Genomic DNA, 23183 nt, shown 5'->3' with positions numbered 1-23183 from the left:
AACACAGCAAGGCCCAAGAACAGAGCGGACCCCGAGCACCAAGTCCAAGTTCCAAGTCCAAGCCCAGCAGGAAGGACAGCCCAACATAACATCAGTATTTCAAAGACTGGAATCTGCCGCCAAACCACCCTGCACCCTCTTGGACTCATCATCATCTCCTCTCCGACCAACTCGCCCCCTGCTTTGGCCTGCCAACTTCTTTGGCACCTCGATGGGAAGGTCGTACCATTCGCTCGCGAAAACAGAAACCCAGAAAACAATCATGCCTATGTCTAGGCCAAACTCAACAAACTTCAGTATTCAGCCATCGAACATCAGTATCCTCCCAGCTTCGGAATCTACAAGAAATCAATCCTCAGACATAGATCGACCGCCTGGCCCGGCAACCATCAGTTAGCCATAACTAGCCCAACCCCAAGGTAAGCAATGGGCCGCCACACCGTCCCAGACGCTCCCAGTACCATCTCGCTCACCTCACTTCCGTTAGAACGCACCTCCTGTCAAGCCTGTCGTGGCAATACCCAACAGGCCATTCACGATGGAACAAAACAAGCAAACACCTGCCCGGCGCCGCCGAAATGGGAAGCATGCCTCGGGTCGTAAGAATTACGCATCTGAGGGCGACGTCCTGACGAACATGCCCTTTCCTGCCAACTATCCCGCGACGCCCATGAAATCCAAGAATGCCAGCCCAGCTCCCGGGTCCCAAGCTACCCAGCCCAAGTCCGCAAAGCAGGGCAACAGGTCAGCCCGGCCCGCCCATGTCTCGACGTCTCCCGGTCCTGCCAAACCTGGCCGGCGCACTCCGCCTCACTCTGCAAACAACAAAACCAACTCGGCCGCCTTCGCTGGCGCCAATTTCCATGCCTCTCCTGCTCCGGCCTCCCTGCCGATGCCAAGTTTCTTCAGGGTGCGATCCGAATCAGCTACTGTGAGCGGACGCACCAAAGAGCCGTCACCGCCGGCCTCTGACTGCGACTCTCCCAGTCCCTCCCAACCAGCGACCGTGCCCCAGGTTCGCCGTGACGAGTCTCCGCTGGACTTGCTCTTCCGAGCAGACCGAGCCGAGAAGGAGCGAGCCTGCAGAACGAACTCCGCAAACGCAGCGGCTGCTGATGGTCCGTTCTCCCCACCTTCGGAGGGGCGATCGGGCCGGGATGCCAACTATTCCTTTGATCCAATCCCCCTGAAGCTCCCCAGCCGCCCAGCTCAGAATGGCGCCTCTGGCCCTAACGGCACTGCTGGATCTGGTCCGCGCCCCGAGCCCTTTGCCTTGCCCATCCACGAAAAGGCCCGGGCGGCCAGAGCTACGGAAGTCAAGATACAGCAGCAGGCCCAACAGCAAGGCCCAGCACAACCACGAGAGGCTCCCCAGCATCTCGCTACACCCCCGCGATTGGATCAAAGGAGTGAGGCGGTAAAGAGGCTCCTGGGAATCGGCGCTGGGTCGCCGTCCTCAAACTCGGTGTCAGCGCCGTCGCATCATCAGACCAACTCCCCTGGACTTTTCCCATTCCCGACAGCCGCTTCACAGAGTTCTCCGCAACTCAGCGGCGGGGCAATGGGCACGCAGAGCCCAGGCTCAGGAGGTCCAGAAGACTGGAAGTACCGTGGCGAGCACGCGCTTCGCCAGGCTCTGAAGCTCCCCTTCCCGATCGGAGCTGGACTAGACGGCAACAGCAGCCCACAACAACAAACCGGTCCCTCCCCAGGACGTGCATAGTCGACTTCAACTCGACCACCTCTTACTCCACGGTTCTTCGCACATAGTATCTTGGGTTTCCAAAGCGCATCATTTTCTGAGACGCCAGTCGATCATTACTTTTTTCCAAATTGGCACATGCCATATAATTCTGCATAGATGTGCAAGGGCGGGTTCTTTTTTCCACGCGTGTCTTCTACAGTTGACTCCACGGCGTTGTGACAATGGACTCGGCCTGTTGTTTTCTGCATGGGCTGGCTGGATAGCGGGCCCGGTTTACTAGGAGATCGGGGTGGTTGAAAACTCCATATCTCATCATATTTTGGGCGTTCTCAAGGCGTTTGCTGGCTCACGGATGCTGCCGTCCAGGCGTGTTGGTGAAGCTGGCCGTTATGGATTTCTTTTACTCTATTCGACAAATGTACAATGGAGGGCATCTTATCTGGCGGTTTCATCTGGTATGAGAGCTAAGGCATGGTTCTGGTTCTTGGTGATGCTGGTGATACCCACTTCGACTGGCGTTCGTCGTTGGAGCAAGATCGGTCTGGAAAAGATCTTTGAGAGGGCGGCGGCTGAGAGATGCAAACAAGCAGGGTGGACCTTGGAATCGGGCAGCATCTTTCGTTCGAAACCAGTGAAACTCTGCTTCAGAGGAAGGATTGCATCTGGACAACAACAACAAAACCATACTCTTTTTTTTTTTTTTTTCGGTGGTATACAGGTGGCCTTCGTTCAATCACTAGGCATGGTCTGTAGCTTTAGAGTGCCTAATCCATCTTCATACTGTCGTTTTTCGTCCGTTGCTGGTAGCGATAAGTATCTTTGACAGCATACGGACATGAAAGAAAGCGCCCTGAGTCGACAGCGGCAGTCTCACATTGCTTGCTACGCGAACACGCGTGCGTAGCTCTTGACTTTTCGCCCTTGATCTTGCTTTTGTCCTTGATTATGGTTCTGCATCCTGGTTTTGCCCCTGCCTCCTCTCTCGTCCTGTCTTGGTCAAAAGGTTTATCCAATCTGGCGTTTTCACTTCTTCTCGACAGAATATGGAACGCCTGGTGCTGCATGCAAAGCTGTTAAACTCGGCCACCCGACCGAGAAGCAGCCTTTTTTTGTTTACGCGAGCATGGTCATCCGAGGAACGTCAAGCCAGTGTTTTGTCTATGTCTTTCTACTCAAAGCCTGGCTCAGAGCCTGTGCGAGATTCGGCACCGAGGTCTTTGCCCTTTTCGTTGGTGGGTACAATTAACAGTACTCCCAAAGTAAAGCGGTGTCATTTCACCCCTGTGATGATATTTTCCCTTACAATTCTAGTCATGTCCATGTATCGACGTTTACCAGAAAGTAAGGCGTGGATGTATACACAGACGAGACCGGACTGCCAGCGGTCTTGAGTGCCCTTGGGGCCTTCTTGGGCCCAAAGAAGCTGCTGCTGCCAGTAACCGCTGTCCAGGTAGCCTTCCTATCTCTCTCTCTCAAGCTCCGGTGTCCGACTTGATTTATCAAACCCCGGCGGACGTTGAGATAAAGGCCTTTCCGCCACAAGGGTCGCGATGTTGTATACCCAATCATATAGCGGAGACCATACTATTCTCCGAATTCCTTTTTTAGATCTCCTTGTGGAAATTACTGGAGGGTCGCCGGCGAGGCGGCCTTGACAATGATCGCCTGTCTCCCCTCAACTGATCCGGCAGCACCGCAGCAGGGAATGACCCTAGATAGTTCTACCAGTGGAGTCACGGCTCTATGATGACTTGATACTTCCCGAACACGAAGTTGTTGACCCGATTTTGGTTGGGGTCTGGTAGGCAGCGTACCCAACGAAGTTCCTTGATGGCATTTACCAGGGAACCAAGCCGCAGAATTCTAGGCTGTGGACCTTAATATTCCATCATCAACAATCTTTGGTAATCTATTTGGAGGAGCAGGCATGGATGTTATATGCTCGCCGACCTGCTCGCTCATGACCATAGAGTACAACCTGAAGCATGTGGGATGATGCTTAGGTACCTGGGTAGGCTAGCAAAATGGCCATTAAGCACCTGACCAGGCTTCAGGAGGAGGCCGTTCTACATGTATTTCGCCAGGTACAGCAGCACCAGCTGTCTCATGACTATACAAACCGCGGAGTACCCTTGTTCCTTTAGAAGAAACGAAACTCGGTGTTCAAGTTCGTAGAGGACTGGAATCTCTGGGCACCTAGGTAGGGTCGAAAGGCGATTGGAACGTTGGGCAATGTGGCCCTTCGACCTGCCTCGCTCTTACATGTGCCTTCAGAAGGTATAGTGTTAATGGATACATGTCCGAGAATGGCTTGTTGTTATCCCACTAGCTCTTATATACATATGGAGTGTGGAAAATTGGCCCGCTCCTCGTGGGCTGAGCTCTTCTCGGGCCATACTGAGCCAGTCCAGATGCTATACCAACAGGAGGCCAACAGGGTCGCCATGCAAGGAAGCTAACATTTTAAAGTATCTCTGTCCATCTTCAGAGGAAGTTATAGCCATATACATTTACTTCAGGCAGTCTTGGACTTGCTCAGGCGGGTCACACATATGGAGAGCACAACACCGAATTGCTGTGGAAATTGAGTTTCAGTGCCAGGTGCCCCTCGAGTCTTTGAAATAGAACAGCCTCCGTAGAAAATCGCTGTCAGAAAGTTCTCGATGTACCAACAACGATGAATGGCTGAGATACACCGCTACGAGAAGCCCACTCAGCCTTCGGGGCGTCATCAACCTGAGCGGCCTGGTTGGACTGGGCTCTTGTCAGTTGAGAAGATGGCAACCTACAGGCTGCAGGATTGAGCATATCTGACAAAATGCTTCTCGTCATTAGAAATTGTCTCCTGGACTGGTGTGTGTGTGACTGATAGACCTCCTTCACTGACTAGCCTGAGACTGAACGCAACGACTCGCAGCTGCTAGGTATTGTGTGTACGATGGGAAGCCTACAACTACCTAGGTACACTGCCATGAGCGATTCATCACGAGCATACCAGTGCAATCTCCATCTGCTACGATTGCCCAAGGCATCACTTTACGCCATGAGCTTCAAGAAGCCCATTGTGGCAGAGGCGTAGGTACGCAGCAGCAGCAACCTCACTTGGTCAGCCAATCCTGGATGTGAATTGTAGGGCTGGAACGAGCGCCCGGCTCGCACTGTTCCCAGGCGAGTGGCACTGTCAGTCCTGTACAGTCCATGAATAAATCAACACTGTGGCTTTTCACTTTAGTTTGTTTGAGACAAGCAACGCCTTCACGTGGCGTGCGCATCCTCATCTTGACCCACCTGAAGCCAGTACCACTCATGCGGGAATGGAGGGGCAGGCTGCAAGCTTCCCGTCCCCGTAAAAAGAAGCAGTTCTGAACATCAACTTAATCCTGACTTCATCCATCACACCCACTTTTTGGCCCGGAGCGATCCTCCTAGGTCCCCAGCCTGCCAGAGCCATCGAACCCCAGCCTTTTGCACACCCCCCCCTCTTGACTCAGCCGTTCTGCCCCGGCACCCAATTCTAATGGCGAGCATGGAGATCAATGGATGCGATGACGAGGAGGAGGCACTGCGTCGAGCGATCGCCATGAGTCTTGGCGAGGACGCGACCACTACCACGACTGACGACGACGCCCCAGGCAGTGCCAACAAAACCCATGAAGGGCTCGGCCAAGACCATGCCCAAGACAAGGCAGACACTCACTCATCCTCAGCAGGAGGTATGAGCATGCTTGGCATTGACCGCAAAGCCATGGAGGAGGAACGCTTGGCAAGATTGAAGAAGCGCAAAGCAGGGCCGACCAATCTCAACACCCACGACGGGCGGGAACCAGAGCTGCCGCCGGCGCAACGTCCGAGGCTCATGAATGATCTGGCTGGCCAACGCTCCGGCAGACCCGGGATGTCCCAGCCTGCCCTGCCAACCGCACCCTCTAGCCTGAACTCAAACTCCAGCGCCAGCAAGGGAGTTTCCGAGGCAGGTCTTCCCTACGCGCAGGGCATCGTCTTGAGGACTTGGGCCCTGGGTTATGCCCGTCGGGACGACGACATCACAATCGAGGAGGTGTTGCAAAAGGACATCCTCGAGCTCGCCGTGCTCAGCTCCTTTCAGTGGGATGATGAGTGGCTCATGCGCAAGCTGAATCTCAAGAAGACCAAGGTTCTTCTGATAGCTTACGCTGAAGACGAAGACACTGTAAGTCACGGACCCGTGCTACCTTGCAAAATCCCGTCTCGTTCCGCGGCCCCCTCGGCGATGCGGGTGGTATCTTCGGCCGCAGGACATAGAATTCCGCCCTGTTCTGACTTAGCCTTCCACCCACGTCTGAGCGCCGCTGATTCCGTCACCAGAAAGCCTCGATGCGAAACAATGTGCCCAAAGATGTGATCAGGTTCTGCTTTCCACCGATGGAACGTGGATGTATGCACTCCAAACTTATGCTCCTGAAATACCCGAAATACCTCCGCATAGTCGTCCCGACGGGCAATCTTGTTCCCTACGATTGGGGTGAGACGGGAGTGATGGAAAATGTAAGTTTATTGTAACCGCGGCGGAGTCCCTTCCTACTGACCTGGTCGCTCACCTAGATGGTGTTTGTGATCGATCTGCCTCGGATTGACGACCCTGCGAAACTCGCAGCTAATGCACTCACCCATTTCGGAGCGGAGCTGCAGTTCTTCTTGGAGCGTCAGGGTGTGGACGGAAAGATGGTCAATAGTCTGCGGAATTATGTACGTGCCATCTCCGATCTCCCACCATCCTCCCGGCGGTTTCCAGCAAGCCTGCCGAGCCAGAGCTCCCAACTCCGCTCCCCAGACTTACCCTGTCATGCGCCCCATCTCGTGGTGGTTTCCTGTTGAAGATTTCGCGCGCCACAGTACCTTACCTTACTCTCGGGGTGATACTTTACCAGCTTGTTGGAGACATTTCACTGACAAGGTAGTAGGACTTCTCTGAAACATCTCGCTATGGGTTCCTACACACAATGTTCGCAATGCATAACCTGACTCGAGGTATCTGGTATTAACGGTTTCCAGTGGAGGTTCCCATCCGAATGTCGACACATGGCAACGAACGGGTAAGTTGGATCTGCATGTGTTATTACTGCAAACAAACCTATCAGGGCTGACATTTACGCGCAAGGCTATTGTGGACTGGGCTCTGCCGTGAAGACCCTGGGTCTAGGTAGTAACGAGCCCGTTGAAGTCGACTACATCGTGGGTACACCCGAACTCAAAATCCCGTGCATGTGGGACCTGACAAGGTATTATGCAGTGCTCGTCCATCGGTGCCGTCAACAACGATCTCCTAGCTGCTCTGTACAACGCCTGCAAAGGTCTGTGTGCCACACTTATGAGAGTCGACACTGAGGATGACTGACACGACCAACAGGCGACTCTGGCATGATGGAGTATGACGAAAGAACGCGACGACAAAAGAAGAACAAGGATGCACCTCCTGCGGCCAATGAGACGGGCTTTAAGGAGCATATGCGAGTGTATTTTCCCTCTCGCGATACCGTACGAACCAGTCGAGGCGGGATGAACGTAAGTTACCGAAAACCTCCGGATTAGCGACCCATGTTCCCTGCCCTCCAGTCTGCAATGTGAATGGTGTGTCCTGATTACAGTTTAGTCAGCCGGTACGATCTGCTTCCAGCCACGTTGGTGGGATTCCAAATCATTCCCTCGCGAGGTTCTGCGAGACTCCAAGAATGTGCGGACAGGTCTACTTTCCCATAGCAAGCTGTTCTTTGTCCGGAAGCCCGCCTCTGGAGCTGAGGGATCATGCCGTGGATGGGCGTATCTGGGAAGTCACAACCTATCCGAAAGCGCATGGTGAGTGTCCCTAATCTGCTTGAAGTTATGTCTAGAGAGATTGAGTTAAGTCTGGGACAGGGGCCGCCTCGTCAAAGATCGAAACACAGGACAGCCCAAGCTGAACTGTCGCAACTGGGAGGCTGGTGTGTTAATCCCTGTAACAACGCCAACACCACGCCCCATCAACAATCCCAAGACCGGCGGAACACCCACCGACGGATCTAAGGAGGGGAAGAACATGCTGGACGGCTTCCAGGGTGCAATCCCCATCCCCATACAGCTGCCCGGCACCCCTTACTTGAACAGATCCGAGGCAGCAATACGCCCTTGGTTTTATCAGGAGAACTGATCGTGTCACGGGCATCGGGTAAGCGAAAGCGAAAATGATGTCCTGTGGCCGGCAATTCGCAGTCACCGCGTAATGGCTGCCCCGGACTTGGTGGCATCGCAAATGGGCCAATCAAGTGTCGGTCCCACATGAAAATGCTTGTGGCCAGCTCATAGACCACCCACAAACTCGTCTTGGTGCAGTCAGTGCCAGGGCGAAACCCAGAAACCGGTGTTACAGCCTAACAGACATACAAATGCGTGCTTGAGAGATGCGAGGCCAGCGTAAACGCAGGTGGTTGCGCTCTTGAGATTCGTGACTGGTGTATTCAGAAGTGGTTGTTTGACCGCACAGATGGTGGCGCCAGAGTTTATACTGACACTGCGTATCATGTTTGACAGCGATCATTGGTATCCAATAGGCACGGTCCCTGCAGGAGAAGCCCTCGGAACCCCCTCCCGAGGCACACCTGCAGCCTACCTGGTCACACAACGCGTGTGGTTCTCAGTAAGGGGGCGGCATATTGTGGGACTTCGTCAGGGCCATAACCAGCCTGGACTGTCTCCCGCCCAAGGTATCGTTCGCATCATCCCGCTCCACTCACAACGGGATGCATGGGCATGACATGGCATACGGTACATGTCCTGCCGTCGGGCACGCATATGAATTTTATGGAATGAATGTGTCGTATCAACGTGTGCCGTCCGTCTCCAGTGGCATCCGCGAAGGCGACATGACGAGGGCCAAGTTGAACAAGCGACTCAAGACATTCTTGCCCTGGTTCGAGAGAGGTCTAGACCGGCCGAATTCCTTCAGCAAGCGAGGGTAGGCATGACAAGATCCCAAGGTTTATTCCCAATGACGCTGCTAGAGTTTTTGGTGGACGTGCTACCCAGGGCATGCACGAAGGGCTGTCATAGGCTGCTCGCATCCTGGGGTGTGCGTACGGCACGTATGTGCGCCTATGCGTTATGTGTCTTGTAAGTATGAATGTACATGTACATTGTACTCACATTTCTCACCTTCCTGATCGATGACCTCTTGGCCGAGACGGGAGGCTCCCGCAAAATTTAAGTCTATTCTGTAAATAGACCTGAAGGTCAAAAAAGATCCCGAGAGATGTCAAGGTTCTGCATGACCTGGAGCGAGATCTGTGATCAGCGAGCATGGCATGACTGTAAGCCCTGGCATCCCGAATGCTCGCAAAGAAGAAGCTGTAAATGGGCAAGAGCAGGCGCAAGAGATTGGGAGCCGAAGTTGCTCACAGATCCCCTCCCCACAGCCGCGGAGCCCGCGCGCTCTTGAGATGATGGGAATGGGGGTGGGCTCAGCGCCGCCTATCGACGTAATGCCGGGCGTTGCTCTGATATGCGCTGCAGCGCACTGCTCTACGATGGGCTAAGGTGTCCCCACCCGTTGTGGCATCATGAGACGACGGCTATGTGGCCGACGTTTCTTCTGTCGAGATGGCGCCTAGCAGAGCGACCTGGGATCGTGAGGGAGGCGAGGCGAGGCAAGGCGGGGCGAACCAGGTCAAGGGGTCAGAAACAAGCCAGAGTTGCGAGGTTAGAACGTAGACAGCAAGTTAGATAAGTTTCTTGCCGCATGGTGCTTAAGCTGCAAGACTAGTACAGACGACGCCGGAAACAAGGCCCAAGGCGAACGATCCCAAGTTGGGAGGCTTGAAATAGCAGCTGCGTAGTGCTTGTGCTACATAGGACGCGGTAGATAGATAGAGGGGTGGGTGATGATGCTTCAGGGCTGAATGAACGGACGGACGGTCGCATAGTTGTGGCACGAACCGGCGGTAGATTGGCGCCTTGGAGCCGTTTCTTGGACCAAGGTCCGCGGCTCTTGTCGGCAAACCTGCAAATAAAGTGGGGGTGGGGGATGGAGGGAGGGATGGAAGGAAGGAACGAAGAAAGCACCCATGGACCCTGCAGGGCCAACTGCCTTGGGGGCAGGGGAGGGGGGGGAAGGAAAGAAGTGGGTGCAAGAAGGCAAGGGTGCTGTGGACCTGTGGAATGTGGACCCTGAAACCGAGACTGGAAAGAAGGTGGGAGGGTAGTGAGGAAGGTGGGTTGACATTCCGGCTGCAAGCTTCCTGGAGGTACCGAAGTACCTAGATACCCGCTCACCCCACAGGGTATCTGCTGTGAGGCAAGTACCCCAGCAGGTAGTCTAGCAGGTAGTCTAGCAGGTAGCAGCTCAGGTGGGCAGGCACCCCAGGGATCACCACACTGGCAGCACTGGGCGGCGCTCAAAGCAGGAGGCGCGCGCCCATTCTGCGCATCTTTTCTGCCCGTGTCACCGATAAAGCTAATGTCAACATCTGCCCTCTAGGCGTGTGGGCAAGGATCGCTGGGCCGTGCAAACAGCGCAAACAACCGTCTTTTCCTGCTCATTTCTTTCGTCCCTTCAGGGCCCTTCTGGAGATGCACACAGCGAGTGGTGGTCTGAAGTCTAGCCTAGGACGGGCTACTCCATGCTAGATCACAGATCGACATCAACAATGATACCTATTACCCCATTAATTGCTCCTGCTGGTGCTGGATATTGCAGCGACTTAGGCAGCCTCACTGCATGCACTGTACAGTAGACTACTGTCCTACTACCCGCCTGGCATACGGCTATTGGGGTCCCCCAACTACCGGCCCTGGTGCACTGCGACGTCAGCCGGGGCTCCTCTGGCCGTTGAGTCTTCCATCACCCATCAGCTGAAGCCCTTGACAGTATCGGTACGCTGCAGGTGGTTGATGTCTGGGCCTCGGCTCACAGTTCCCCAGCTCGATCCCAGGAGTCAGGAGACAGGAGAAAGGAGTCAAGAGTCAGGAGTCAGGAGTCAGGAGAGCATGGACGACAGACACACAAGACGGTACCGGAGAGTACATGTCCTGCGTTATTCCGATCGCTCGCACGGCAGGACTGGACTGGTGACTGAATGTTGTCGATAATCTCGACTCATCACCATCATCCACCTTCATATCCCACAGTGCAGTCCAGTACACTTTGGGCACTAGGTGCTGCTCAGAATGGGTGGTAGGGTGTCTCCACACTGCTACATGAAACACCAGACTACTGTGGTCTGCCCATGTTTCCAAAATTAAGGTTTTGTGACCCGCGGGCAAGACAGCTGCTGCCACTGCGCACTAGCAGCCAGGCCTGCCAGGCCTGTGCAAGCCACCACGCTAGCCTCGACCTCTAGGAACCCAAGCGAGCATCGAGGACGCTTGTTGGACGAGGCGCAAGCTCCCCAAGCCAGGACGATCCCAAGCTCATGGTGACTTCCCGCTCGCAAGCTTACTCTCGACGTTCCTGAACCCTGGCGGAACCATTCGTCACCTCGCCTGAGTGCTTCGCCCTGCCTCAGCGTTCCGCTCGGCTCCGCTGGGAAGACGCTGTTTCCAGCCACGGAGACTCGCATCACCCGACACTTCCGTGGCGGTGACAGCCGCTGACACGGCGAATCGAAGTGGGGTCTGTCCTCATGACCCGACTACGACAGCGACCGCGAGCCAGCGAGCAGCCTGGGGGTGAGCTCATCAGACCAGGTGGGCTGTCTTTGAGCCCTTCAGCCCTGCCCGGGACTAGCACAAGCGGAGACGAGATGAGCCCCCGGGGGTAAGATGCCAAAAGAAAAACGGGGCAGTTAGGCATGGGTTGCCTTCTGGGGGTAGCCTTGCAGGTGCAGCTCTAGCACACAATAGGGTAGCGTTGATGAATCTCCGCTGCATGGCAGACACAAATTAGGAGTTCGCTTCCCAAGATTGATGGTCACCAAGGGGCCCTCAAATGATGATCTCACCGCTCTCCACGACGCCTGGCAGCTCTCGACCCAAGCAGCGACGGTCACATGCGCTCGTATCAGCGAGCCCTGTACAGTGCATCTGAGTACATGGACTAGCAGGCTGTCTAAAACTTCTCCACCGTCAAGATCTAGGTCATCTGGCCTATTCCGATCCGGGACGACCGTTATGAGCAGTTCCAAAGCCCTGGGGGTCTACCCGAAACCTTGCCGGAAAAAAGTTTCGGGAGCACAACTCTGCCCTCACCTTCTCTCTGGCCAGTCGGACGGTCTGGTCAGGCGGTCAATGCCTGGCCAAAAAGTCAGCGAGCGGCAGCAGCATGATTCCTGCCGTACGTTGATTGCAATGCAGATCCATCGAGCTGCGTGGGGTTGCAGAGCAGATTACCATCTTATCTTCAGCGCGCTCACTAGGCCTTCTCCGGCAGAAATGCGTTGATGCCCAAAGACGACAGGACTACAGCGCCTTGCCATCAATCACCCTTGCGAGTCTCGCTTACCCTAGCAGCACTGGACGATCAACCGGCAGAACTTACACCTCCGCGCTTCTGCCACTGTACAGTATGTGCCAAACTGGATGTGGCATTTTCACAGGCCAAAAAAAGGGAGTCCCATTGTATACGTGTAGTGGCCCAATGCTGGCTCACTGCGCCATGCACGCTATTTAGCCTAGGTTGCATGCACGGTATGCCTGTCCTTCGAAAGGCCTATGTGATGGACGAGCTAGAAGGTCTCATCGTGTTCTAGCGGTGACAGGGTAGTGGGCCAACCTGCTCAGCTGGTGTTGCCGCCGCAGTGGCTTCAGGGTCTATGATGATTCAATCATCCCGCCCCCGAGTCTTCCGATCCTACAGCTCTTTGGAGTGCATCGATTCCAGCCGAGGCAAGCCAGCGGGCATGATGTTTGATGGGCAAATCAACATAGTCTCTCCGGGAGTGCCAGACTTCCTGCAGACTCTGTACACCGGGTGATGTTTGCAAAATGCTCATGGTGCGGTCACTAGTACGACGGCACAAACACAGCCATCATGCTATGCCTTTCCCGCTACACAAAAGCGAGGCTTGCGATGACGGGCTATTTCAGGTGCAACCACCAATCTCGCACCTCCTTGGTTTACAGTAGCTCCCGGCGGGCACTACCAAGGGGTCCCAGCGCCATGACGCCTGTCGCGAGGCTGCAGACGCAGTAGATCGGAACAAGCCCTGTGTCTCCTGTGCGTCCCGGTATCGTATCCGGATATGTAGCCTGGCGGAGAGTAGCAATCGATGCCGGCCTCACCAGTGACGGGATGAGAATCGGCCGTCCCCAAGCGCAGCTGTTCACCCAAACTACCGTGCACATTACAATACAGCAGCATCCAAGCAGGGGCCAATGCTGGTCATCCGCCGTCGCGGGGCGGGCGGTGAAAGACTGACGTCGGCGAGAATGCGACTGACGCGTACGGGTGCGCTAGCTTGACTTGAGACGAGGAGAACGCTGCCAAGTCACACCGAAAGAGCGATTGCACCCGCATTCGGACAGAAGAGCACACCTCAACAACGACCTGCTGGGCAATGGCTGCGGATTGCGGTCAGGTCAAAGCGGAGGAAAGATGCGATACGCCCGTAAACATACACGGTAGACCACACGGTGCACTTTGCTATATGCAGAAGGTGACTGGACAGACCAGCCGGGCATGTCGGGTTGACCGGGTCTGCCGGATGATCGTGAGCCCACAGATCTGGATCTCGGGAGTTGTTTTGTAGCCAAACTTGGCGTACCAAACTTAGGGCTGGGACCTGCAGGTGATCTCCCATCTCTCTTCAGGTCGGCGAAACAAGTCACCGCTGTTGGTTTAATGAATTCTGCAGGCGGGCATGAAGAAAAATCGAACCAGAATTGGACCCGCAGGGCAGCGCTTCAGCTTCCAAGGTCTTGGCAAGTCTCACAAGGTGGCTTCGCGCCGAGGACACCTCATCATGAGAGCTAGTAGGCGTTGACTCGATCACCACCCATATCTCGGGGCTTGGCGGTTGGTGATGCTTGGCGCACGCTGGTTTCTGCGCATGGCTATGCAATCTGGTCCGCCAAGACCCAGCTGATGGCAGAAAAGTTACGCCAAGCCAAGGCAGGCGAGCGAAACAGCGACGAGCGGGTCGTCCGGGCTTGGCACTCGCAGCATGCTCTATTCGTGGCATGGCATGATGGAACGGCGTTTGTCGTGGTCACTGGCAACTGCGGCTGTTTTGAGGGACTTGTGGAGTCAGGATGAATGTCGAGGACGAGGACGACAACTTCAGGATGGGACGGGAACTTGTGCTGCGCACACTGCGCACAATGTGCAGCCTTGCCTCGCTAAGGTTAGCCATGGGTGAAACAGACGCGGCAAGCCGTAAGCGGCGGCTGTTGGGCTGAATTGGGTAGACAGGGAGGGTGGTGTTGGGTTGGTAGGTTGGGCACTGAGTTGGGTTTATTGGCGACCAGAGTCGAGATCGATTTCAGACGGGATGGCACAGGACATGCACATGGCAATGCACATGGCAATGCACATCATGCCCTGTGCTGTTGTGGCCCCTGTGCCCATGCCAGTCCCCAGGGCCATTGCCATGCGTTCCCGGGAGGCTTTACCGGGAAACCCGTCACAGTCAGTCTGTCTGGGACGAGCGCGCGCTCTACAACAACATTGGCATTAGTATTGGCATAGGACACCAGCATCATTCACCAGCACAGATGCTGCAGCCCAGCTGTGGGCACGGACATGGCCGTTGTTCGGCGCCCCAAACATTCCAAACAGATCTGTTCCAAGCACTGAATGGACGCCCTAGCCATCCTGTACCTAGTCAGACCCCAGGGACCCCTATGTCGAAGCGATGCAGTCAATACGTCGTCAGTACCGTATCTCGCAACAGTACCATCAATGCTCGTCTTCTCTGCCCGGGCATCAATAGTTGTACCCACACCATTACCCCCCCCCCCCCCCCCCCAGCACACCTGCCAAGCACTGTCACCTCCACCACCCTCCCTGCATCCTCCCATGTACTCCGTACCCTCCACCATGCTCCGGGGCCGGGGGTGGAGGTCGGGTGGGCTCGATTCTCTAATGCAGCACCACAGTACTGTACATACCACAGTATCGTGTTGCAGCGTATACAGGACGGGTCCTGCCCCAAGTCCCACTTTTTGCATCTGATACCACGGCAGCCACTCGTATCACAGCTTGGCCGCGACGGAAGCCCCACCAGGGGGTCGTGAACGATTCCGGTCAAGCAGATGGCAATATCGCGATCGTGCATTAGATCACACGACGGTTGGCAGGCGTCTGCATGTGCTTGTGCTTCTGTATGCGCTTGCGCTTACGCTTGCCCCTTGTGATGGCAGCCCTTGTCGGCAAGGCACACGCCCCCATGCCCATGCCAACTGCCAGATGCCAGATGGCAGGACGCAGGAGCATGCAGGAAGGGTCCTCGGGCGGGAAATAGCATGTTGTGGCATTCAGAGACAGACATGGGGTGCAACCACCAAAACGGTATAGCATCGTCCCTCCCGCAGCCGCAGCCGCAGCACCGCACACGTACTGGACCCGGCACCATCAACATCTGCCTGCGACCTACTACTGTGTGTGTGTCTCTTCCCATGTACAAGACACCATCAGAGCAACTCTGGACCCGGACAAGATCCAATGGCGAGAACGCAGTCGGATAGTCGGACGGCCGGACAGTCGGACAATCGGCGAGACCTATCGCCGACTTGGACCCAGACGGTCAAAACAAAATGCCGTGTCTGGCCAATCAGACGGCTCCACTCCACGACTTCATGCTTCCGAACTGACTCGATCGCGTACCATCCTGCGAGGTTTTCCGTGCCGGAAAGTGCCGGCTGATCACAACAGAACAGGGACTCGACTGGACAGGACGCGACTGGACAGAAGCGGCGAGCATCGCGGAGAGAGGAAGAGGAGATGAAGGGGGAGGGGCGGGTTTTGCTGGAGCCAGCCCTTCCACGTGTTTTGACGAAACCACACCGATGCTACCTAATAGACTCTGCTGCTCATATTGCAGTGCGGGTTACTGTTCCACGGCCCACGACCCACGACAAGATGGAACACATTTCTCCTACTCCCTACACGCTCGACCCTGCCGGCGGACCCCAGCGTGTCCGTGCTCCCGCCCCGAGCTCGTCCTCCTCCTCGTCCTCCTCCCCCCCTTCCTCCACTGCCCGTCATTTCCAGGCTGGCGCTTGCGAACAATGGCCACCAACACCCCTACCATCTCAACCGCCATGAGATGAGCTAGTGATTGGGCATCAAGCAGGAAGTATGCTCTGGGCTGAACAGTAGCAGGATGACTGTTGCATGGCGAGATTGCGGCTCGTAAAGGCGGTCTCCATCTGATCTTTCACTCTCGGTGATGCCCAGGGGGTGGCCTACAGGGCTACCTGGGCTGCTTGGTGGCAAGCCCTCACTGTCGTCCTTGTCCTGGCCTACCCGCTCCGTTTTGAAGCGACGCTGGTGAGGATGACCCAGTTCCCCTTCCCGCGATGCTTTTCTCAACGTGGTCCAATATTCGCCCTTGGCCAGCCCGCATTGGCAAAGCCAATTGATGAGATTTTTCCGTTCAATTGTGGATGTACCAAGCGATTTCATCTCGACTATGAACACTTGGTCCAAACAACGCATCCTTGCGTTGGGGCCAGGACCAGACGGCAATGGCTACTTTCATGAGTCGGACGTGGCCCTTTGTTCGGTGCTTCCTTCGGAGCCGGTCCTAAGACTAACCGGACCAAACGCAACAACCGAACAGACCAGCATAGGTATACGTCGGTCGACTGAGGGCTCAACTTGCAAGCATCTCACGGTGAGCATGATGGGCCCTTGTCGAATGAACCGTGTCCCTCCGTTACTCTCGATATGCTTTTATATCCCAAATATCAGCCTCCGCTCATTCACCCCTTATTGCTGATTAGTGTAATGACACCGCGCGCGGCCGTCGTACATTGCCCTTTTTGAAGCCTTATATGGTTTAGCATGTACAGTGTTACTGGCTCCCAAGGGACTCCACAACTGCACATGATCGTCGTCTCATTTGGGCCTTATCACGCTCTCGAGCAAATTCAGCACTTGCCAAGTGATCATTGATCAGTTATTCTCCCCACCGCAGTATCAACCTCAGCAGAAGCCACTCTCTTGCTCTCTTGATCACACGGCCGGCCGACGGGTGAGTCTCTTGAATCCCGCATAAAACTGGTAGTGCTAAGTAGGCAGGTAGCCTTTGCAACATCCACTCCGGGAACCATCTGATCCGTCGGCTCTGTTGGAGAGGACTTTGGGGCTACTTCGCGACGTCGCCTACTGATGCTACTACTGCTAGCACTCGGGGCGGGAGACTAATTTGGCGTCCACTGGGCTGGTCCTGGACGAGAGAAAGGGCCCCGGTCGTCTCGTCCACCTCATCAATGTTCCAAGGTTGGTCTACCGCTAAGCCCTTCTTCCCCCATCCACTCCCAGCCCATCCTCGTCGTCCCCCACTCCGCCCTCCGTCGAGGCCTCTCTTCCCATCTGCCTACCCCAGTTCCCACCAGGCGTCATCCCTCCACCCCTGTCTCCCTGCCCATGACATGGGAGCCTGTCCTCTGCCATGTCCTGCCCAAGTCCAAGTCCCAGTCCAAGTCCAGGTACTGCGGTACCGTACCTACTCCCACTGCTCATTGCACCCCCCTAAGACTCGCTCTCATTCACACACCCCTAGGTACCCACATCCGCGAGTACATTGAAAGTCCAAAGCCCAGGGGAACCTGTGCTCCCCCAAAAAGTCTAAAAGTGCAATGATTGTCCTCTCAGGCGTTGCCCACTCTCACACTGCAGAGCTTTCCTGCACGAGCATCGGACCGCAGCATACTAATAAGCTGTAGACCTCTTCTTGTCTACGCCGTTGCTGTCTCTTCGACCTCTCTTGTCCAATCTCAGATTCACTTCACCGCTCCTCAGGAAACTCCTTCGTCAACAAGGCAGACCGGCACTCACCCGCCGTCTTGTTCAGGAGCATCATCCACCAACAGCAGCAGGCCCTAACACATTGTGTTCTCACCTCATCCGGCAGTTGTCCATCACGAATACGACACTTTGATATTGCGGCACTGAGTTCGCACACACACTTGGAGTAGAAGGGTGGTGTTTTCTCCTTCACTAGGCACCCACACCCGCACCCGCATCCGCACTGAGCCAAGCCTGCCTCAGCTTGAGCTCTCAGCTACATCCATCTCCAAACTCGACGTCTCGTCGACGGCTGGGCCAAGCCAGCCAACCCGGGAACTCCAAGAGCCAGGCGCAACCCTACACGCAGAAGGGCTTGTCAGGCTTCAACCAGGGCCCCCATTGTCACTTTACTTAACACGCCGATCTTCCGCCTTTCTTTCTCGCCCACCTCACCTGTCGTCGGCTGTCGTCATTCTTCACTCTCCTCAGTCTATGGGACACTTATTGCTCTCAAGCCAAGGACTCGGACAACATTCTCCCCAAACAATCAGACGACGTGGTCCGCACATATAATCATAATCCCCTCGTCTCAGTGCTGCCAGCCGGTTCCCTGGAAGCTTCACCTATTCCAGTGCCACTGCTGTTTACTTGACGAACCTTCAGCGTACTTGATGCTTGGTGTGGTCTGCCACAGGCCCCGCCAGCATACCTCGACAGATACCGCTTATCACTGCATCAATGCCCTCCGACTTTGCTCTACAGCAGGGTCAACCACCGCTGCCACCCGCCATGGATGATCTAGTTCACCAACAAGCACACCACCCACAGCCCCTTCCCTCTCCATCAACACCGACCAACAACAATGTCCTCGCCCCCAGCTGGCGCGGCATAGTGATGACCACCTATGATGCCCTGCGAGTTATTGAGGCATGCCTGAACGGCCAACTCATGCACACGGCTCGCCGCCCACATGACAGGGAACGCGACTCCCTGATCCAGAGCGGCAATGTCTTTGTCTACGAGGAATCCTCCTCCGGCATAAAGCGATGGACCGACGGCCAGAACTGGAGTCCTAGTAGAATCCTGGGCAACTTCTTGATCTATCGCGAGCTGGACAAGAATTTCCCTCCCGGTGACAAGAAGAGGGCCATCAAGAGGAAGAGAGACGGCAAGCCTGAGCTTTCAAACGGAAACTCCAACATGACCGCTTCTCCTGGATCGATCAACGACGAGAGGCAAAGAGCACTTCTTGGGTCTCTCATTGACTCTTACCCTTTCAAGGAGGGTGGCCTGATCAAGAAGACCATCAGCATCAAATGGCAGGGTGTTATGCATCATCTTGTCAGCTACTACTCTCTTGAGGACGCGAGCGCTGGCAACCTGCCGACCCCTTCACAAGATCCCAAGCTTCTCAGCATTCGGCCTCGCCATGAATTGCTAGGACAACAGGATTTCCGCGTACCAGTCGAACAGGAGGACCCGCGGATCATGGACGAGCGAGCCCTGATGCTCGGCATGGGCTACGCGCCACAGTCTGGCTTGGAGCGCACAATGTCATTGCCTCAGATGCCAATGATGGCGCCATACGGTGCTCAGAACCACTTCCACATGCCCATGCACATGCACCAGCCTATGGGCTCCAGCCTACAGCTTGGTGGTCATTTTGGTCACTCTCAGGGCGGCTTCGTGCCTTGGGATCATCGGCCTCGCGCGCCATCGATCAATCTTCCTACATACGCCTCAAACGCGACCCTACCACCACACTTTGAGAGCGGCAGCAAGAGAAGACGCTCAGAGGCTTACGAGTCTAACGGCGGAGCGGAGGATCTCTTCTCGCCCGGTGGCATGACTCACACAGATGCGAGGACATCGCACCATTATTATCAACCAGCTACCTCCTCCTACGCGATGCCGTCGCTGCCATCGACAACAATGGGAGCCGACTCCACGGTGGATTACAAGCCATCCGTGACTTCCATGGCCCCCCCGTCACATGTCAGTGCAATTTCTGACCCGCCAATAACAACGATGGATTTCGCAGCCCCGTCTGTGACCACGATGGCACCTCCAGTGAGTACACCTCTACCTGATGGACTTCTTGGAGCCACGCTGACCTCCATACCGTCTCTCTCGGGGACTTCTATAGATGGATCACACCGCGACTCCCACTACTTCTCATCGCCCAACTTCGCCGGTTGGAATTCTACGCACGACAGCAACTCCTACCTATCGACGGCTGGAAGATCTATGAATGGAGCTTGGCCGCACGCCTCGCAGTCTGGCACTCACCGATAGGGAAACCGTCGTCATCCCTACAGGGTCAAACAGCCGCCTGACCCCCGGCAAGGCACCTCCAAAACAGGCGGCACTTTCTTTTGTACGCAGGCGCAAGGGTGTTTTTCGTGGCTTCGGTACGACTGATTATGGTCAAGATGGGACTCGACCATGGACTACGGGCGGAATTGTGGGCGTATGGCAAGACTTATTGTGATTCTGGCGTTCTGGCGTGGACACCGGTTGGGAACAAATGGGACCAGGATACCAGTTCGAGTGACGCCTCACTCGAGTGCGAATCCTTTAACAACAACCACGGGCGGCGGCGGCGGGCGGCGGGAGGGCTCGCCCCAAAGGCGTTTTCAGAGAGAGACGGCCACCAAAACGGGAAACGGGACGAAGTCCGATGCGGCACGTGCACACTTGTGCATTGATGGGAAAGGAAACCCCCCCTCCGAGGGTGAGGCATGGGCCGCATTGTCTTATTTTTTTGTTCGCTTCATCAAAATGATCATATATTGGAGTAGGGAGTTCGCCCCGATCAGGAAAGATAGCTGGGTTAGGGAGCGATGGGATAGGCCCCAAGGCCACAGGCGGGTGTGTGGCTAGGAGAAACCACGAGGCATTGTTCAGATGGAAACCTCCCATACTTTTTTTTAACACCTCCTGGGAATTCGGCGTCACCGATAATTGGGACATTTTTTGTTTTCTCACTTCAAATGCTTCATCGTCTATACTTTCCCCAGGAGACCACATACTGTGTTGGGAAGCAAGTTGTAACGTGCCTACTCTTTGGTGGCGGTGGTTTCTGGTGGTGGTTGTGTTTGGCGGCTGCTCCGGCAGGAGGAGGGAAGCTGTCCGGCTTGTTGCAAGCGAATGCTAGCATAACTAGGTAAAACTACTTGGTGTAACAGAGCACATGCCTATGGTTACCTCTTTGGTTGTCTACACACTCCAAACGTGACCGACTATTCCCCTGGGGAAATGCGCTCGGGTTATGCCGACCACGGAGGCGCTCGCTACCAGGATGAAGAACCCAATGCAGCCAGGCCAAGTGACGTACGTTGGTTGCGAAGCTTTCCCGAAATTTGTCCCCTCGTGATGAATTGATGTCTACCCTCCTATCCTCGCCTCGCTTCCTCTATCTATCTACCTTTTGTTCCATTTTTGGAGCCGGTAATGGCAGGTGGTAGTGTGTACGTAAGAGGCGTGATCGAAGACAGAGTTGAGCCTGGTGCCAATTATGGAATATCGCAGATCGGGTTCGCGGTTGTGTGGGTGACGAGAGAGAAGGACGGACGCACCGACGAACCAGAAGGGCCAGCAGGCCAAACATCATGTTACGCACATACACACACAGGGAGGAAAACAAGCCTGAGCGCAGAGCGATATCCCTCGGGGTGGGCCAGCATACGAATCAGCTCGCAGCTATGCCTCTCTTTTGATTTGAGTTCGCCTGTTTTTTTGCGCACCTCTGTTTTTCTCTATGGGCGCCCGGAGGTGCTAGAGGCTGACTACTCAGCCGCGCGGGTTGCACGCTATTTTTTGTTCGACAGGAGTTTCCTCGTCGTTTGTGTGTTCTTTCCCCTTCTTCTCTTGTTTCAAGACTGTGCATATGCCCGCGCGGGCCAGCCAGCGCGCAGTTCGTCAGGGGGTCATCGCGGAGGAAGTTTCCTAGGTGGTATCATTTTGGGGGTCGAAAACTGGCGAGGGAAAGTAAAAAAGTTAGAGGTGTGCATTTCGCATCTCCGGGTTAAGCTTTGGGTGCCCCGATGACAGACAGGTTGGACCCCTGGTCGCGGCCTGGTCAGAAGGGTGTGCAGCGCTTGGGGGTGAACTGCTACCACTGTGGTGCTGGGTGCTGGGTGCTTGGTGCTGGGTGGTACAGAGGACGGGACCCTTTGACGCGGAATCCGACTGGGCTAGAGAGTGAAGGTTGATTGAGTTGAGTCTCGATGGACGGCTGGTTGGAGGGCGGAGAGGAGCGCCGTTGCGAACAGACAGGGTGCTGCATCCGCTCGCAACTCTTTGATTTGTGTTTCCGATGACACCCAGCCTCTCTCTGTCGCCCCTCACATACACCCTCCCACCCCCTTCCGCTCCTTCTGTTACCTCATCCGCAGTATGCAACTTGTTCTGCGGATGCGGGCAGTAGATCACCGACCATGATGACGGCCCAAAAGACTGCATCTCGTTCTGCACCATAGCCAGGGTCAGGGCAGCTAGGGATATCAGGCGAGCTAGTAATATCAGGCCACTTTCAGGGGACCCGGGTGCCGCTAGAGGGACTGGGACAGGATGAATGGTGACTTTGATGTGCATGGGATCGGCATGGAACCCGTGGCTGGTCCCTAATGCGAACATCTGTCTATTTGCCCAGCAAGGTATCCCAGGCAACGGGGGCCGGGAGAGATCACGACCGTAACATGACGTTCAGGGTGCTGTAGCTTGCTGTGCTAGTGACCCGTACTCTGACTGCACTAGCGGATGGGTAGAATTGCGACCTTGTTGTGCGACCTGACGGATCGAGGCGATGACCGGCCGACCTTGTGCCAGAGAATAGCCGGGCAGAGCAAGTAGTGTCGGCATTGTACCTGCAGCAATTTCTGACTTGTCAACGCGATCGATCTAATTGTTCCATCCTTCAAGCACTTGCAGGGCTGAGGAATTGTAATAAACCTGGAGATGTGATGACCACGTTCTACTGTGGCGCGTCCGCGCACATATCGAACCCCCAGAAGAACAATATAGGTGGATGCGATCACCTTGTCTGCCGCAGTACTGCACCCAAGCACTTTTACCTTGTACGAGTACTGTACAGACAGCACCTCTCTTACCGTTGAAGGGGTTAGCCACAAGGTACTGGGGCAATCGAATTGCATGTTTTAGGGGATCCGGGGCCGGGCTTGCAAGCTTGTTCAGACGGGTTGACGGCAAGCCTGTTATGGGACACCAAGGCATGATATCGGGCATGGTTGCTTAGCTTCAGATCCGGTGGCATCAGGCGCGGCTGCAGTAGCCTCACCTTCACGCCCCCCCAGTCCCTACCCCCTAGCATTCCGCACACGAACACAAAACACAAAACAGACCCGCGGGTACCTAGGGTGTAGGCAACATGCGGAGGTAGGTTGACCCAAGCAGTTCAGGCTCAGGTTCAGGTTCAGGCCTCTCGCGTCCCTCGCCCCCTTGGAAACCAGATAAGTTGGCCAGACCTCTGCAGGCTTGATGGCCTGAGTGACCTCGCCGACCTGGGTGTCTGCTGTGTGTTTTCCTGCGTGTCTGTGCTGACGACAATCGGAGGTTTAA

General features: G+C 55.4%; 3 protein-coding genes across 3 annotated transcripts; all 3 read left to right on the top strand.

The window, feature by feature from the left end:
• Positions 1 to 538: 538 nt before the first annotated feature.
• J7T55_007523 (uncharacterized protein) lies at positions 539 to 1723 on the top strand (the record flags this gene model as incomplete). Its single annotated transcript, XM_053144295.1, has 1 exon — positions 539 to 1723. The coding sequence occupies one exon, from the start codon at positions 539 to 541 to the stop codon at positions 1721 to 1723; it is 1185 nt and encodes a 394-aa protein (XP_052993213.1).
• A 3499-nt stretch (positions 1724 to 5222) lies between these two features.
• On the top strand, positions 5223 to 7868 carry J7T55_007522 (uncharacterized protein; the record flags this gene model as incomplete). The annotated part of the gene is made up of 8 exons (XM_053144294.1): positions 5223 to 5894; positions 6050 to 6229; positions 6287 to 6416; positions 6737 to 6777; positions 6975 to 7035; positions 7092 to 7246; positions 7335 to 7537; positions 7598 to 7868. 8 exons carry the CDS (start codon positions 5223 to 5225, stop codon positions 7866 to 7868), a joined length of 1713 nt encoding a protein of 570 aa, XP_052993212.1.
• A 10473-nt stretch (positions 7869 to 18341) lies between these two features.
• J7T55_007521 (uncharacterized protein) lies at positions 18342 to 19898 on the top strand (the record flags this gene model as incomplete). Its single annotated transcript, XM_053144292.1, has 1 exon — positions 18342 to 19898. The coding sequence occupies one exon, from the start codon at positions 18342 to 18344 to the stop codon at positions 19896 to 19898; it is 1557 nt and encodes a 518-aa protein (XP_052993211.1).
• Between the last annotated feature and the right edge of the window lie 3285 nt (positions 19899 to 23183).

The sequence above is a fragment of the Diaporthe amygdali genome (genome assembly GCF_026229845.1).
Source record: "Diaporthe amygdali strain CAA958 chromosome Unknown NODE_16_length_960263_cov_65_539585, whole genome shotgun sequence".
Taxonomy (NCBI): Eukaryota; Fungi; Ascomycota; class Sordariomycetes; order Diaporthales; family Diaporthaceae; genus Diaporthe; species Diaporthe amygdali.
Note: the sequence above shows the minus strand (reverse complement) of the source record. Positions and strands in the feature narration are given on the sequence as shown.